The sequence below is a fragment of the Adiantum capillus-veneris genome, unplaced genomic scaffold, assembly GCF_014529385.1.
Source record: "Adiantum capillus-veneris isolate H3 unplaced genomic scaffold, ASM1452938v2 Hic_scaffold_325, whole genome shotgun sequence".
NCBI lineage: Eukaryota > Viridiplantae > Streptophyta > Polypodiopsida > Polypodiales > Pteridaceae > Adiantum > Adiantum capillus-veneris.
In genome coordinates, this window is record NW_028221436.1 from 3,943,949 (window position 1) to 3,961,074 (window position 17,126).

Genomic DNA, 17,126 nt, shown 5'->3' on the forward strand with positions numbered 1-17,126 from the left:
TTCAAAGAATGGCCCTGCTACAGTGGATATGTTAGGATGTGCGTGGCTCTTGGTTGGTTGTATCCTCCTTGTTGTGTATACTCTCTATTGGTTAAAAGCATAAGAGTCTGAGTGTTCATGGTGATCATTTGATCTGGATTCAAATTATCATAATCTTGATTGTAGTCTCCCATAGGATTGAGAGTTAAAAGTTTTCTTACCCATAGCCTAAGTAAATTTGGACCAATTTTTGGGACCTATGGTCCTCTTCATGAGCTATATAGTGTAACACAATAGGATTGGGGGGTGTTGATTGAGTGCCTAGGGCTGGCCTAACCTTGTCAATTGATGATATTTGTTTGGTTGAGAAAATGTTGCTTATGATGGTGCTCCTCCTATCTCTCTAAGGTATCTCTGACAACTATAGCACTCATTGGTCTCATGGTTTCCCCATCTTCTACAAGGCTCGCACCATTTCAAAGGTGATGCACTTGGTTCTCGAGCACAGAAAGAGTTGTGAGAAGGCCTGCTAGGGTTCATTCATAGGACTTGTCTAAGCCTATGGATTACTTGGTCTGCTATGTTCTGAGCTTCAGCTTCTAGCCTATCACTTCTCATACTCATCACTCTTTGATTATCTCTAGAGGGGTTTCCTTGTCTATTATCATCTATTCTCTGGGCTTCAAAGAAATAGACATCAGTCTGTGTGATTTTGTGAGAAAAGAGTCATATAGATTTGATGATCCTGCAACCCTTCTAAGAAACAAGAAATAAGGCGTTCCTCCTTCGAACTTTGGATTTCGGACATCGAGCAGTGTATTGCTTTAGTCGGTCTATGCTTGCCTTTACTATTTTGTGTTCCTCTTGCTTGAAGTTAGGATTTTTGTTGCATTGTTATGTTTAATCCCAATTTTGGAGTGTGCCTCACTGAATTGTTTTATGAGTACTGCAAAATTGTAGAGTACGTATGACTTGAGTGTCTGAAACTAGGAAAGAGGTGTCCCTCCTGGAGTCAAACCAAACTCTTGTACTTTCATGTGTACATTTATGATTCCCTCTGCATATAAAAGCTAGTGATAAGATGCCACATGTTCATATAGATCTCTTGTTCCATTGAACTTCTTGATGAACTTTTGAAGGCTCGTGGGTCTTATTTTCTTTGCTAAGCTATCGTCTGGTCTTCTCCTAGTTTTATCCCTCATATATTTCCTAGGTTCGGGCCTTGTTATGGGGATTATTAATCTATCTCTTGAAGTCCCGTAATGCCCCTTATCCGCTCTACTTACCCTTGGATTGATAGACCTAAAAGACTCTCTATGAGGAACTCCTCATTCTTGTTCAGGAATGGGTGTTCTACCTCTTACACTCATATTTAGGCTAGCAAACGCCGATGTTAGAGGAGGCATGTATGGGGGAGTTGGTACGTCGTATTCCTCTTCCCTAGGCCTTGCCATAACTCCTGGTACTATACGAGCTTCCTCTCTAAAAACCTATTTGTCATGCCACATATAATGTCCTAATCTGTCTGGTGAAAGAGCCTCATATTTGTTTCCCAAGTGTCGTGTATGCTTATAGGAGAGAATCCCTTCCCTCAAAGACAAAAAGCGTTGTTTCTGGTGGGTATTCAAGCCATCTGTGGTAGTTGTTCTATAAACTATTCCACACGTGTTTTGGTACAAGAGCACACTGGCATTGTCCACATATACCCTTTTTACTTACATAATGTAAATTGGGATTGAAACATCAATAGGTCTAGATGTTACCTCTTCCAATCCCATCGATGTCAATGGTGGTGTACTTGGTTTAAAGCCCACTGTTCGTGAAGGTCTTTGAGGAGGTGAATCCTCTCGGTAATCCATCAAATTTGGGGTGGACATTGTGCATCCTTCCTTTCCAAGGTGTATTGTGCCTATGGAATTCATATGCTCAAAATAAGGTGTTAGCACATAATGTATCCCAATTAAGTTCATGTATTGGTCTCCTTGAAAGTTGACCCATACGTTTGACTCACAACGGGATAATATATCCTCTATCTTGACCATTATGTGGCTCTCCAAATCTCCATATAGTTTTGCACCATGTACATTGGTTCGTATATACAATAGTTTAGTGTCAAAATGGAGTCCATTGAGACCATGGAGTCCAAGCAATGTATTTGCTTTAAGAATCATATGACAAAGTAGATTGGTACCTCTTTAGAGATGGAATTTAGAAAGTTTAGTGTGTGCCTCCATAGAAGTACTTGTAGCATCAAGTTGATTACCTTTCTGCCCTTCTTCATTGGGGTCAACACCATTCAGAGCTGGCATTATCGGTCACTTGTTTGAATTGCCTCCCACTCCTCCCAATTTTACCTAGCTAGTGGGTCATAGCCCCTCTTTTGTAGCTTATATCCCTTGAGAGCATGGGAGCCAAGTCTCTAGGGGTGGTTTTTTATGACTAAGGATAGGATCTCGTTTAAGAGATTTTCCAAAATTATTTTGTCTAGAATGCCCATATGAGGCTTGTGCCATTTGTATGCGTCAAATCCCTTTGGGCAAGCGCGAGACACATTTGTGCACCTATGGTACTTGGGCCAAGAGCCTGCCATGATAGTAGCCACATGGGGGTAGGTGGAGTCACTTCATGAGAGCAATCTTGTGGAAAGGGCAAGTGCCACAACCACTATGAACATCTAAAGGAGCATAGGCGTCCCTCCCAAAGAGGTTAGAGGAATTTGCACACACAACAAAGAATCTGAGAGTCCAAGACTCTACTAGGAGCCCAATTGAGAGAGAGAGAGAGAGAGAGAGAGAGAGAGAGAGAGAGAGAGAGAGCGTGCGTCATGGTGTGGCTGGTGGCCGATAACCTTGGTGTTGCCTCGAAGGTCTTTTCCTAGCAAGCTAGGATCTAGATATCGCACAGGTAAGACAATGTGGGGGTAACAAGGGAGGGGGGTTGGGACATGCTCAGGCAAGAACAGTCCATGCCCGCTTTGCCCCCCCCCCCCAATTAGATTTAATAAAATTAAAAAAAGAGCAACAAACAAGAATACCTTTCTCAACGAAAGAAAGGAGAGATATATCCCCCCCTTCTCTCTCTCTCTCTCTCTCCTCTCTCTCTCTCTCTCAAGAATTGGGCTTGAAACCCTTTGTATTACTTGAAATATTACATAAAAAAGGCCAACTGCCATCAACATACACCAAATACATAAGATGGTAATTATCCTAGGCTCAAAACACACTTATTAACCTGAGATAAATAGGAGAATTACAAATCTGAGGGGAAAACCCCAAGAGTAGTGCAAGGAAAAAGATATAAGCAGTAGGGATAAGTGAGGGCCATGCTAATTGCATTGTGTGTGTGCGCACGTGTGTTTGCTTGTCTTTAGTGTGTGTGGTTGTATGGTTTGTGCATGTACACACGCTTGGTAGGTAATGTTAGGGTTTGTATGTGTGTTATGTGTTTTTTTCTTATTTTGGATGTGTTTTGCTTGGTGGGGTCATGATTAGGGTTTTGGGGCCATTTTGTGTTGGTGTGTCTCCTTTTTGCTTGGGCTGGTCGGTTGCGTGGGGTTTCCTCTCCTCTTTTGGATTTGTGGGTTGTACTTTATCTTCGGATTCCACTGTCTTCCCAGTAGATTCTTGTACGAGCCCGTCCTACACTTTGTTGTTACTTTTGCAAGTGTTGCAGACTTGCAATGTTCTCTTGGAGCTGCCCCTCTTTGTGCTATGGATTTGCTGATGATTTTGCAAGTGGGATGCTACTTCTATATATTAGAGGTTTTGTTGTACGAGCGGTGCTGCTTGGTGTGGATGGTGGCCGACAACCTTGGTGTTGCTCTGGAGAGTCCGTGATGCGCACATATATTTTCCTCCTTGTACCGTCCATGGGGTTTGATGTCTATCTTGAGGGATTTTTCATCCTTGGTATATCTGGATTTGACATTCCTTGTAATTACAACATACCAAGGATATATTTACAACATATCCTTGGTATGCTCACATTCAGATGGCATGGCTACCAGGTAAATGTATGTAGGTATGCCTGCGAATGCACGTGTATGTATTAATCCAGCTGATCTTTAAAGGGCCTGCCTTCTGTATGTATCTATCTATGCTTAGTCATTCTAGTGAAGAATTAATTCAACCTTACATTAAGCTAAACCCACTGCTACCATATTTGACACACATGAATGTTACACCTCTTTCTGTTCTATTTTCATTTAATAGGCATGGCATGCCCTCCGAGCTCTGAAGGGGCTGGTGAAGCTACAGGCATTCATGAGGGGTCACATAGTGCGGAAGCAAGCAGCCATCACACTGAGGTGTATGCAAGTGCTGGTTCGTGTGCAGGCGCGGGTACGTGCATGCCGTGTACGCATGTCTGAGGAAGATCAAGCAGTTCAACGCCAGCTCTTCTACCGACGCCAGCAGGAGAGCCGCCCTAGAAGATCCATGGTATCAGAAATCCCTCTTCCTAAGAAAACGTTTTTTGTTCCTTGTAATACTCATTTTGCTTATGTTGAAACATTAAATTCTAATTAGCACTAACATTATGTTCTTTGGGGTGTTCCAGGATCGGTGGATTGGTAACTCTGGTGCTGCAGAGCAATTGAACAACAGACAGGAAGGCTCCAATCATGCCTCCAAGCGTGATCGAAACACTAACGGAGGATCCGAACAAGTAAACATAAATTGGCTCTTATAAAAAAATTTCATAGACAACTTCTTTTAGTTTCTCTTTCTCAAGTAATTTATGGTTTCTGCCCCTAAGAGAAGAATCCTTGCTATCAAATTTTTTATCTGTTTCAATTTTTTTCACAGCTGTGGAAAGGTCTGCCCAAGCAAAACTCAATGGTAATAGATGGCGAGCCAGACAAGAACCATTGGGGTTGGACATGGCTGGACAGATGGATGGCAGCACGACCATGGGAAATCCCCATTTTTGACGAGCTTATGAATGGCATGATGGAATGCCGGCTAAAATAGTTGAAATGGACACTGGTCGCCCACGGCCGGGTGGGGCCCTTAGCACCAAGCGCAGGAATGGTTCCACCTCCATTGAGCATAGCATGGCTTCCACACCTCATCAACCCCCAACTACCAGCCCCGATTCACGCCCACACGTCCGCACCACTTGAACCTTTACATTGGCCAAACTAGCCCGAGTGAGGGGAGTGGCCACCATTCCATCGCCAGCCCCGTTTCGGACAGCGTTTCCCCCGCCATAATACATGATCTTAGCCCCGTCGATTTTAATCTCCGTGCCAAGGTGGACAGCGTCCTATCTACTGCCCAGAGTAGTCCGCGATCCAGGACAGGTGGTGGTAAGTAGAGTGGGCTCGGTACACGTCATGGGCCCCATGATTTTTATGATGATAAGTACTCAGAGGATTTGGGTGCCTACCCCAATTACGTGGCCACCTCTCAATCAGCCAAGGCTAAGGTAAGGTCACATAGTTCACCCAAGCAACGGCCTGACCCGCCTGAATTGATCAAGGTGGGTGTGGGGTCAAAGAAGCGGCTATCACTCCACGATAGGGGTGTCCGCCCAATGATGCCTCCATCGCTGTTCGTATGCAACGCTCCTCCTCACAAGTGCGCTCTGCTGTGAAGGGCTTCCCTCCAAATGTGGCCCCTCTCCGGCTTGACCGCTCCTCCTTGTCCCTCCGGGATAGTGACACCTCTTCTGTCAATGGTGACTTCCGCTGGGCCTTCAAATGAGTCCTTTACCTCCTCCCTCTCTTCTCAATCTTGTAGTGTACATCACAACTCTTGTGAACAAGAGAAATTTGCATCTTAATTTACATAGTTGTAGACAAACAGAGAAATTTGATACACTATTTTTTCTTCAACATTGTAGTATTTCATTTCTTCCATTGGTGAGCTGGATTGGGGATGAGGTTATAGGGATGAGTCGAGGTCTTCCACACCCCACCCAAATTATTGATTTAGTTTTTAAAGACTAGTGGCCTATGGATGACATGGTGGCTTCGTTGAATAACAGAGTTTTGTTAATATAAGCTTTTCAATTGATTATCAGCTCATACTACAAATTACCAAAGAGGATCCTAAAATTTTTCTAGCATATGGCTCATGTCGAGAGAGAGAGAGAGAGAGAGAGAGAGAGAGGTAGGTTTATAACAAGCCATAAATGAGGGTTTGAAATAAACCCAAGTTTAGGGTATGGGTCATGTTGTGTGTGTGTGTGTGAGAGAGAGAGAGAGAGAGGTTTATAACAAGCCATTAATGAGGGTTGAAATAAACCCAAGTTTAGCGCAAATCTTACGTTCTAATTTTGATATGAAATTGAGAGTCGAGCAATGTGCGGTAAAGTCTTTTTTCTTAGCCGGCTAAATTTCCTTCGAGTTACTACGAAACTTGAAAGTGATGTGGTGCAAGCTGTCTTTATGATCATGCGGTGACTTATGAGGTCCAACTGATTGGGTGATGGCAAATGTGAGGATGGTGCGCGGACCATATCCACTCGGAGCAATGTGTCGGATTTTGGAGTGATGGAGTTGCGATGATACCATGAAAGTGATGTGGTGCAAGTTGGCTTTATGATCATGTGGTGACTTATGAGGTCCGGCTGATTGGGTGATGTGACGATGGTGGTCGGACCATATCCACTCCGTCGAGGATGGGATTTGTCAGGCTCAACTGTAGCAAGGCTCATCTTTGAGTTTAGCACCTTGGAGAAGCGTGCAAATATCGCATCAGCATAGTCAAGAAACAGAGGTCTCAGCATCGGAGGCTAAGCGAGCATCCATGACTAAGAGGGTAGAAAGCATGAGAAAGCAAAGGCAACGAGGGTAAAGAGAGCGAGAAAATGACAGAATGAATATGGGCTACTAGAGAATGAGACAAACTAAAAAACTTCAACTTACACTTTGTTTTGGGCACCCACTTAACATTATGGCCGCCCAATTAATAATATGGGTGCCCACTTATAATTTTGAGGTAGACTTTATCAAAAATTTTAATGACCATAAATTTTTTAAAACAAAAACACCACTTACCGCCACAAGACCATTGTCTATAAAAAAAAATTAAAACTGCCAAGAACATCTATGTTCAGGATGTCTATCGATCTATCAATCTATTTATCTCTCTATCTATCTAATTTATCTAACGATCGATCTATCTATCTATCCATCTAGCTTTGTCTCTATCTATCTATCTATCGAAGTGTTGCCTGTAAGGACTCTTGCTTTTTCTTTCATAGTCAAGCCTTGCTTTCACATGTTTGGTCCTTGGAGCTTTGGGGCTTCGATCCACGAACCTCAAAACAACATGGGTTTTCAAACTCACAACAAAGGTCTTTGAGTGTAGGTGATCTCACCAATAATGCCCAACAAGTGGAATAATGTCCTTTTTCTAGTCTGTCTTCTATTCCATCGATAAAATTAATTGGTTGGCATTGGGTACAAAATAAAGCATTGTTTTTTAACATCATTAGATCAATATTCTTATGCTTTGCTTGATCCCTATCTTTGTAAAGTTTGCTACAAAGCCCCTTTTGAAAGCGTCAAAAATTGTGAAAGCATGCAGATCTAAAGCTTGGAACCAGGAAAAGGCCTTCCCTTCTAGTATCAATTCAAACCCTTCAAGAAAGGTATGGAGATTAAACACTTTCTCAACTCTAGTTACTTGTTTAAATGAAGCCAAATGATCATATGGATCCTCGGACCCATTAAATTTCTTGATCCATTTTTGAACATGTGATGATTTGGTCTTGTTACGTGATGGATCCTAGGATGATCTACCATACATAAACCCTATAAATGCTATCAATGTGTGAAGCGTTGATTATTTAGTGACAGATTGAATAGGTAATATTGCCACAAGCCTAAAGGGCAAAAGTACCAAAATAGGCAATAATTACTATTCTCCAAAAATGATACAAATAGGGTTGAATCGACATGTGGGTTTATTCATTGTGAAGATAATATCAATATATTTGCTTCGAGTTTCCAACCTCATTGATCAGATGTATCAGCTAAGAATGGAGATTTAATCGTTAACACAACCATCTTGTGGGAATGTATAATGTTTAATGTGAATAGGATGAAGCCCAAGCCAAAGTGCAATGTAATGTGAAGAAGCAATATAGGCTTGCAAGATCTACAAATCATAACCAGTGTTATGTAATTATCCTTATTTCTAAAGAATGCGAGCCTAAGTTATTAGTCCTAGCTTTGGACCTAGGTATAAAAGTGAACACTCAACTTGGGGCTTTTTTGTCATTTCTCTCAAAGAGCTGTCCAAGTCTAGCTCTCCTCTATTCTAAGATTACTTCAGGTTTCCATAGCTTAAGAAACCCATTGTAATCGATTTTTTGTGACTAATATATGAACTGGACAATGACTTCTTTCTTCTTCTTTTTTACTCTTGCAATGTCTATGTGAGCAATGCATGCTTCCTGCTTAAGTGATTAAGTGATTGATGCTTATGTGTGCTTGCTTGTTAGCTTAGCTGATAGCATTGTTGTCTTTCATCAAGTAGTGTGGGTTGAGTTAATTAGTGTTTGAGCTTGCATGAAGCATTGTATGCATGTGCGGTGTGTGTGAGTGAAAGAATGTTTGCCTTTGAGTGCTAGTTCATTTCTCCATTGCTTGATTAGAGTAGGATTGTGAGGACAAGGGTCCTCTAGACAAAGGTCCAATCATGCAGTTCAATGGGCGTCCTAATATGAAACGTCCAACTAACTAGGGTTAGGACCTATATAAGGACATGGTTGGGTGGTGATATGCACTTAAGCACATTGGGCAGGTAGCCTACAAGTTAGCACTTTCGGAGCATCCTAAAGTTTATCTTGTCTTTCATTTTAGCCGTTTAAGAAAACAGCTAGGACAGAATGATAATATTGTTGACACAAGAGTGTTAGTGGATATTATTGAGCCACCTAGTGTTTCTCATGAGCCAGAATGTATCCTGGAAAGGCATGAGCAACATACTAGATATTATGTTCGCCAACAAGTATTGGTAAAATAGAAAGATAGACCTGAAGAAGGGTCTACATGGGAGACTTTAATGGAGAAGCCGATCTAGTATGGGACGATGAATGCACATTTCAACACTTTATGAGGTTTGTTGGATGCGCTCTACCACACCAACTAGAGACCTTTGTTTGGGTAACCACAGTTGCAGCTCCTTACAAGAACATGTCCTCCATGACAAATCTTTTTTGCACTTTTGTGCAAGCACAAGTGTTGTCACTATCCAATGGGTCCGTTCAACCTATGGAAGTACTGATTTCTCTCAAGTTCGAGGACCAACAACAACAATAAAGGATGTTGCACTCAAACATGTGACCGTTCCAGAATTTAAAGGTGAAGAACGTAAGCGCAATAAAGATGTTGTCCAAACCTATCTATACAAGTGGAGTGACATTCATTATCTACGAGGTACACAGGATCATGCTACGACAAATGAGACTAGTTTCTCTTCAGGGGAAGGCCTACAAATGGTGGATGTCCATCCCTATTATGACTCGTCCAAAGTCTTGGGAAGAGTTCAAAGATGTCTTTTGCAAGGAGTTCTTGCCCGACAATGAACAATCCAAGAATTGGACTGCTTGGGATGCGTGCCGCATGGGCAATTTGTCTCACACAAATTACATCTCCAAGTATAGAGAGATTATTCTCAAGCTTGATGATCTCAATGAATTCTAAAAGCAAAGAGGCTTCTATGAGGTCTCAATCAAGATTATAGACTTCATGTTAAATCTCATTATCCAAACTCGTTGGATGAAGCAATTAAGCATGCTCAGACATTTTATGATGATCTGGGAAAAGAAAAGAAGGATGTTAATCGCTCAAGCACGGGCGATTGGTGATGTCACAGCTGTTCTCCTCCACGTAGAAAAGGATACAAGAAGCAAGTTGTATCTCCACAAGATAAGGGGGCTAAGAAAGCCAAGAGTTCCAAGGATGGACCCCTTTCATTAGAAGATTTTAAACGTGCCAAGAAGGATAAAGTATGCTACAATTGTCTTTCGAATAAGCATTCCAAGAAAGACTGTCCTCGTTTGCAAGGTAAGCAAACAAAAGCATATAAGAGAAAAGAGAAGGCTTTACACATGGTACACCGCTTGACCCGAGACTCGTCACCTAAGTACTCAGCAGTTGAGGTACTACATATCGAAGAGCAACATGAGTGTTATGTTACTGCCGCTATGTGGCAACCTAAATTTTGTCCTCATGAGTTGTTTCAGATGCATGGTACTATTAACAGACAAAGAGTTCATATTTTACTGGATGACAAGGCAACCCATAATTTCCTCAATTAGCCATTGATTAGTAGCTTGTTGGTTTATCACTTGGGAATGTGGGTTAGGGGAATGGTCAATAGAACAATAGGGCAATGGTGAATGGATAAGTCTTTTCTTCCTAGCTAAGTAGGTAACTCATAGCTCAATCATTCGGTAGAATGGGTATAGAATGAGTTCATAGGGATAGAATAGCTTGTGAAAGGTAGCCATTTAGTCAATAAGCTTTTCTTTCTTCTTGCTTGCATTCAAGGCAATGAATGGAGTCTCATGTGTGAGTGAATGGGCTAGCATCCTCATTGCTAAGCCTATTTGAGTAGCTTAATGGAGGTGATGAACGATTGACAAGCCACTCACATGCTATGCTAGAGATTCCCATGCCTTGACAAAGAAAGGGTTCCTCCATGAGCTAGCTGGGTTAAGCTCCCCGCATTCACCTCTCCTCTTCTTTGATAGGGTGAGCGTTGTGTGGAAGACACTATCAAATAGTGACCTCAATAATGAGCAAAGGACTGCACACACTGAATCAACGCAAAGACGAGTCACACATCCTTTCATACCTACACTGGCAATCCATAGATTTACCACTTGATCTCTTATGGATACGGAGTTCTTTTAGATAGGGTAGTACAACGTAGACCATCTAGACATCGAAGATCAAGACAACCAGTTTACCAATGGATGTATCACTAGATATAGTAGATTATCCCTAGATATGTGGAGTGAAGGACCAGACTCTTCACAACTTTGGAGAGATCAAGACTATACTACAAAGACCTAAGAGAGAGGTTGTCCACCAACACTAACCACTGGAGCTTTGATATACTTGAGCAACTGACACCTCACCTTCCCCCCTTTCTTTATTCTTTGCTTACCTCACCTTCCCCCCCTTTCTTTATTCTTTGCTTATATAGCTTGTATTAGTTTTTGTATTCCCCCCCTCCCCCCCCCCCCCTCCCCTGTAGTGGATGCCTCTATATCACTTACCTTTGTCCCTTTGATATCCTAGTTATCCTCCTCCCTTTATGACACCCCCTCCAACTAGAGAGTTTCATTCCTAGTATGTTTTCTAGTTTTTCTCAATACAGTTGTATTATCTGTCTTGGTCTCATTGGTCATTTTGGCCTTTTGAAGATATTAATATCGCATTTCATTTCATTACATCTCTCTCTCTCTCTCTCCCCACATAGTACAAGGCTATCTTAATTTTTTGCCTTGTTTTACAATCTACTCCATTCTTATTCTGACTGAATCTTCCTAGTTGGCAATGTCCTCCTTAGTCACTAAGGAAATAAATTATTATTTTTTTCCAAAAAGTCACATACTAACAAGCTACCAAACTCTAATTTTCACATGAGAGGATTACTAACTTAAAAAAAGGATGTTTAATTTCTATGTCTCTTCACGTACAAACTACAAACTAGCTTTTGGAAGTTTCAAATATTTTATGCCTTTGCAACATTCAAATGTTTAAATATAATAAAGAATAAAAGAAAGTTTAAGCTTTTTGAGATGTGTGACTAGCTAACATACTCTTCTCATTGGAGAAGCAACTCCTTTCTTTCTATTCTTTATAGAAACTTTTTATTAAGAGTCTTCTTCCTAGTTGGCAAGGTATTTTTATGGAAGGTAATTTGGGGTACTCTACCGACGGGGGTGAAGATTCAGGAAAGAGGGGTTGGGTCAGATCGATGCTTGGGGTGTAGGGTGGCTAGTGAAGATCTGGCCCATCTCTTCATGGGTGGCTAAACTATCAAAGGCCTCGCAGGGAAAATATGCAAGTGGGTCCAAAGAACATGAAAAGTTGGATTTTACAAGATTGATTTATTCCTTGGAGGGAAGAATTCAGGTGGTCCTTCCCTCCTAAGCAGCACTCTAATCGTCGGGTACTTCTTCTTACATAATGTATGGCAGACAAGGAACCACCATTTGTTTGAAGGAGGCCTTGAGGTGGCAAGCTTCGCAGAAATTATACAAGAAAGCAAAGTACTAATATGGACGCTCAGGCGCAATCAACACTCAGAGGATTGGTCTAGGATTACTTGTGCCTTGTTGTCAGCAGAGGACATGCCTAGGACGGGAAAAAATCTTGGCCATCGGTAATTAAAAGATCTCAGAAGAATAGGATAATGGACCTTATGTATCAAGGATAAACAGGCGAGTTGATAGGGATGGCTCCCTTGATAGCCGATGTAAGTATGGTCCTTGGATGATGTCATGGCTCAACACGAGCATGACAAGACCTTTTAATTATTTGGGTTGATTAATATAATTCACTCACGATTGTGAGTTTTTTTTTTTTTTAAATTTATTTAAAGAATCTTCTTCACTTGTCTTCCCTTCCCTTCCCTTGGCTTTCCATTTTGGCATGTGCTTTTGTAATAGCGTGACTTCTTTTTTTGGATCGTTTTTTGGCATGGGGTGTATAATATATATGGAGTAACTCTTCTTCGTATATTCTCTCGAAAACAAATCTTCTTCGTTCTCCTTTCTCTTTCTTTTGGTTGAATATTGCCAAGTGGTAAGGCCCTCTTTAGTAACAATGTAAGGACAGAAGATCTTTTAATATAATCATGTATAATCAAATAGTTCTAAAAAACAGATCTTCTTCATTCTCCTTTCTCTTTCTTTCGATTGAATATTGCCTTATGGTAAAGCCTCAGCACTAAAGGGCACGAGGCATTAAATGAAGCTCCAGAGGTGGGATCTACGGTTGAGAAGCTCGGGCACAAAAGCAGAGGCGTACAGGGACGTAGGATGCAGCAGAAGTAAACTAGGACGTCGAAAAATAAACTTGGACATGGGCACATCTGTCCACGTTGACTTATCATGCGTTTGTTGCACACCATGGTCAACATATGCGCATGGGGGGTTGGATAAGCCATGTGCCTTACCCAACGCCCACCCAGGTTCGAATCGTGTGAGCAGCACCCCACGTCCCATTTTTTTGAGCCCTCAAATCTCCTTGAGATTCGTGCGCGCACCCTCAACCGTGGATCCTATCTCTTTGCTCTCGTGCCCTTTAGTGCTGAGGATGGTCAGGTCCTCTTTAGTCTCCCAAAAGAAAGGGAAAGAAGGATCTTTTAGTGAAATCATGCATGCTTAAATAGTACACACCTATCTATATATTAAGGAGACAAGTCCCTTTGCCACATGGCAGTAGCACATGGCAAGGGAATCTCCTTTTTACTTGAGAGAGAGAGAGAGAGAGAGAGAGAGAGAGAGAGAGAGAGAGAGATTGATTCTAATTAGAAAAAAAGAGAGAGAGGGCCAAGATATAGGATTTTTAAACCCTTTGCCACGTGGTCGGTGTAGAATTTTTAATTTTAAAAAAAACATTCAAAAAAATGTGTTAATAATTTCTACGCAAGCTTTTACAACAGGGCAAGGAGTGGGCGACTCTAGAGTTGGCAGAGAGGGAGTAAATCATGGGCAGAATGGGCTCCTCATGGAGAGGGAGCGGGTAGCTCTAAGGTTCGTAGAGAGGGAGAGAATAAATGATAAAGTTCTCACTTTATGGTCATATACGTTGCAAAAAGATGCCTTTGTGTGTGTGTGTGTGTGAAGAGGGAGTTGGAACAAGTGTGTTTGCCATGGTAGGTGATCTCTCTCTCTCTCTCTCTCTCTCTCTCTCTCTCTCTCTCTCTCTCTAAGACAGACTCATATGTACATATTGTCTCTGTTTCTCTATCTATCTCTCTCTAAGCATGCTATTATGAGAGCAAGGACATGATAATGGTGTAGGTGAAGGCTTGTTGATGAAGCTGGCAACATGTCCTCTTCAATAAATATTACTGTAGAAAATTCCATAAGTCACTAGTTATTTGCATAAAATATTGAAGAAGTTCCACAAGTTTCCTCATCTGCATAAAAAAACCCCCAACTAGAAATTCATTGTACTTGTGTGTGTGTGTGTGTGTGTGCATGCACGCACATTGTCTGTGTTTGTAGGTTTTGATGATGGTTTTAGAGCTTATCCTACCCCAAGATCCAGTTTGTAAAACATTGTGCACACATGCTCTCATGGTAGTAGGGAAGACCGTGGAAAAACAGAGTAGGGAAGTGGGACAAAGAAGGCAAGGGTATGTTTTTGAGGGAGTCAAGGAATGGTAGGGAAAGCAAAGAGAGAGAGAGAGAGAGAGAGAGAGAGAGAGAGAGAGACGACAAGGTATGAGAGTGGAAGAGGTATGTGAGAGGTACACTGAAAGGTTCATTCTACTGGTGCAATTTGACTTACAATGATGCACAAGCCTACAGGAAAGCCATACTTTTAATTGCTAGGTGATGATGGTGTGTGCTTGCTGAAAAGCTATACTCTCAATTGCTAGGTGATGTCGGAATTTTCTTGCAAGGGTTTCTAAATGGAATGGACCTAAATAGTGGAAGATTGAGTTCATGTGTAATGAATAGGGTATACGGGATAGATGAGAGGGTCTTTAAGGCAGATCATGCACACACACACACACACATTGTGTGTGTATGTGTGTGTGTGAGTGTGTGTGTGTGTGTGTGTGAGAGAGAGAGAGAGAGATAGATAGATAGATAGATAGTTCTATTATCGTCCTGGGAGGTCAAATATGACCTATGGGACCAAATGAACATGTCACGTGGTGTGAGTGGAGTTCATAAGTGACTCTCGATGCTCAAAAATGGCTGAAATGAGCGTCGCAATAGAGAGTCCACATCGTGGTTGGGAGAGGAAGGTATGTAGGGAGAGCTCATGGCTGAATATATGGGGAAAAGAGGACCTAATGTGGTCAAAAGCTGAGCACTCAAGTAGTGTGTGGTACTCACTCTCTCGCACTTGACGAGGGCATAAGGTGCAAAGTCGATGACACTCCTCGCCAGTGCCCCAACGTCCTGTCTCACAGCGTAGAGAATGGGAGCTAAGACGAATGGAGGCAATGGTGCGGATCGCACTCAACGGGATGGGCTCAAGGATGTAGGAATGGGTTCGGTTACCTCGTTCCGAGAAGAAGAGAGATTTGTAGTTTGGGGCAACGTGTGTGGTGTAATGGCTGAAGCGAGAACCTCCGGATTTCTCCCAAGCCATGATACATTGGCGTTGTAAGAAGGCCTCATTAACTTGGGAGTCGATCGACGCATCCTTGACCAAGTGACATGCATCCCATCTTCCAAACCATTTCTTGATATCAAGCATCCACCCCGAACTTAGTATTTTGCTCTTGCATGTCTTTTGAACCTTTTGACTTGCTTCATATGCGATTCTAGGAAGTCGATGCAAAGGGCTACGTTGTGTCTTACGCATGTACTCCACAACCCTTTCCATGCCCAAGACCTCAATGGGAAGCGATCCGGACTCAAGAAGTAAGAGCATGTAGGGTGTTTGTGTCTTGACTTGGAGAAAGTTGGTGAGAAAACGCTTTTGGACATTCTCAAACTCTTTCCAAGTAGACTTCCCGATGCTTCCACCCCACACCTCCACTCCATAAAGAAGCACCGGTGTCACCAATGTGTCAAAGAGGTACTTTTTGAGAGCCCAACACTTGATCTCTCCTGCATTGCACATGTTCTCAAATGCATAATAAGCCCTCTTTCCGGCTTCCAAGCGACGCATTGCACAATCCTTCCATTTATGATTGGATGGAACCTCAAGGCCAAGGTACTTGAAGTGATCTACCACTTCAAGTTTCTCATTGTTGTATACAATGCATGGATTTTCGTCATTGAGGGTCTTTACAAGCATAACCTTGGTTTTGGATCCATTCACGATCAGCCCCGCTATGTAGGCAAAAGCGTTCCAAGACACTCATAAGCTTTTGTGCATCTTCTAAGGTATGTGCCAAGAGCACTACATCATCGGCATAAAGCAAAAGCATGATCACCGCATTTCCAATCTTAACCTCTTCTATGCCTTCTTGCTGCATAAAATCAAGAACCATGTATTCCAATTCATCAATGAGTAGCCCAAAGAGGGTTGGGGAAAGTGGGCATCCTTGTTTGACACCAATAGTGCTTGCAAAAAATTCTGAAATTCCATCTCCCATACGTAATCGACATATCACTTTTTGGTAGATGCGAAAGACTGCATGCATAAATTCTCTCGGCACTTGAAGGCTTTGCATACGTCTCCAAAGATTTCCTCGCGGTACCATGTCAAAAGCTTTCTTGAAATCCACAAAGCAACAATACAACTTTTTTCCTTTCAATCGAGACGCTTCCATAAGAACTCGAAGAGTGACAAGGTGATCAATAGTGCTATGATGCTTTCGAAAACCTGCTTGGCCAAGCGCACGTTTGCCATTCTTTTCAGCCCATTCACTTATCTTCATCTCCATGATACATCCAAATAACTTTGCCATCAAAGAACCAACCATTATAGTGCGATAGTTGTTCACATTGTTTACATCTCCTCCTTTGTGCAAAGGTTTGATCCAATTTGCACTCCAATCATGAGGCATGCCATACTGAAGTGCAAGGTTAAACATATCGCATATCCAATATCGTGTTTTCTTGCTTGTCCATTTAATCATTTCAGCCTTGACACCTTGAAGGTCACCTGCCTTGCGAGTAGCAAGTTTCTCAAGCGCGCGGCATACATCTTCAATGGTAAAGAAGGGAGACATAAATGGAAGGGAGCTACAACCCTCCATCTTATCAACATTGGGTTGCTCATAGAGGTTCTTACAATGCATATACATATCCTCAAGAGTCAAGTCACCAAAGCTCTCAACGCGCTTGCCTTTTAGATTTTGCCAAAACTTGCCACATGCATGTGCTTTCTCTTGTGCTAAAAGAAGTTGTTTTTCGACTTCCCACCTTCTCCTCTTCTTTTGAACAAGTGCTTTGTATGTGTGTGAACATTCCAAGTAAACTTCCTTGTCTTTGATTGCATCCAATCTTAGCAAGTGTTTTCGGGATTGACTACATTC

At 42.0% G+C, this 17,126-nt stretch overlaps 1 protein-coding gene and 1 pseudogene across 1 annotated transcript; one reads left to right on the top strand and one right to left on the bottom strand.

Annotated features, from left to right (window-relative positions):
* Nucleotides 1-1,049: 1,049 nt before the first annotated feature.
* Nucleotides 1,050-1,856, bottom strand: LOC147417108 (uncharacterized; annotated as a pseudogene).
* A 1,711-nt stretch (nucleotides 1,857-3,567) lies between these two features.
* Nucleotides 3,568-6,045, top strand: LOC147417109 (protein IQ-DOMAIN 5-like). The gene is made up of 4 exons (XM_086507825.1): nucleotides 3,568-3,985; nucleotides 4,191-4,418; nucleotides 4,537-4,644; nucleotides 4,785-6,045. Exons 1-4 carry the CDS (start codon nucleotides 3,659-3,661, stop codon nucleotides 4,947-4,949), a joined length of 828 nt encoding a protein of 275 aa, XP_086363951.1. The 5' UTR covers nucleotides 3,568-3,658; the 3' UTR covers nucleotides 4,950-6,045.
* The last annotated feature ends 11,081 nt before the right edge of the window (nucleotides 6,046-17,126 follow it).

Coding starts and splice junctions, on each gene's coding strand:
- LOC147417109 (XM_086507825.1), top strand. CDS start 3,659: ATGTTCTCTTGGAGCTGCCCCTCTTTGTGCTATGGATTTGCTGATGAT. Junction 3,986..4,190: donor TCAGATGGCATGGCTACCAG/GTAAATGTATGT, acceptor TTCATTTAATAG/GCATGGCATGCCCTCCGAGC. Junction 4,645..4,784: donor CTAACGGAGGATCCGAACAA/GTAAACATAAAT, acceptor TTTTTTTCACAG/CTGTGGAAAGGTCTGCCCAA.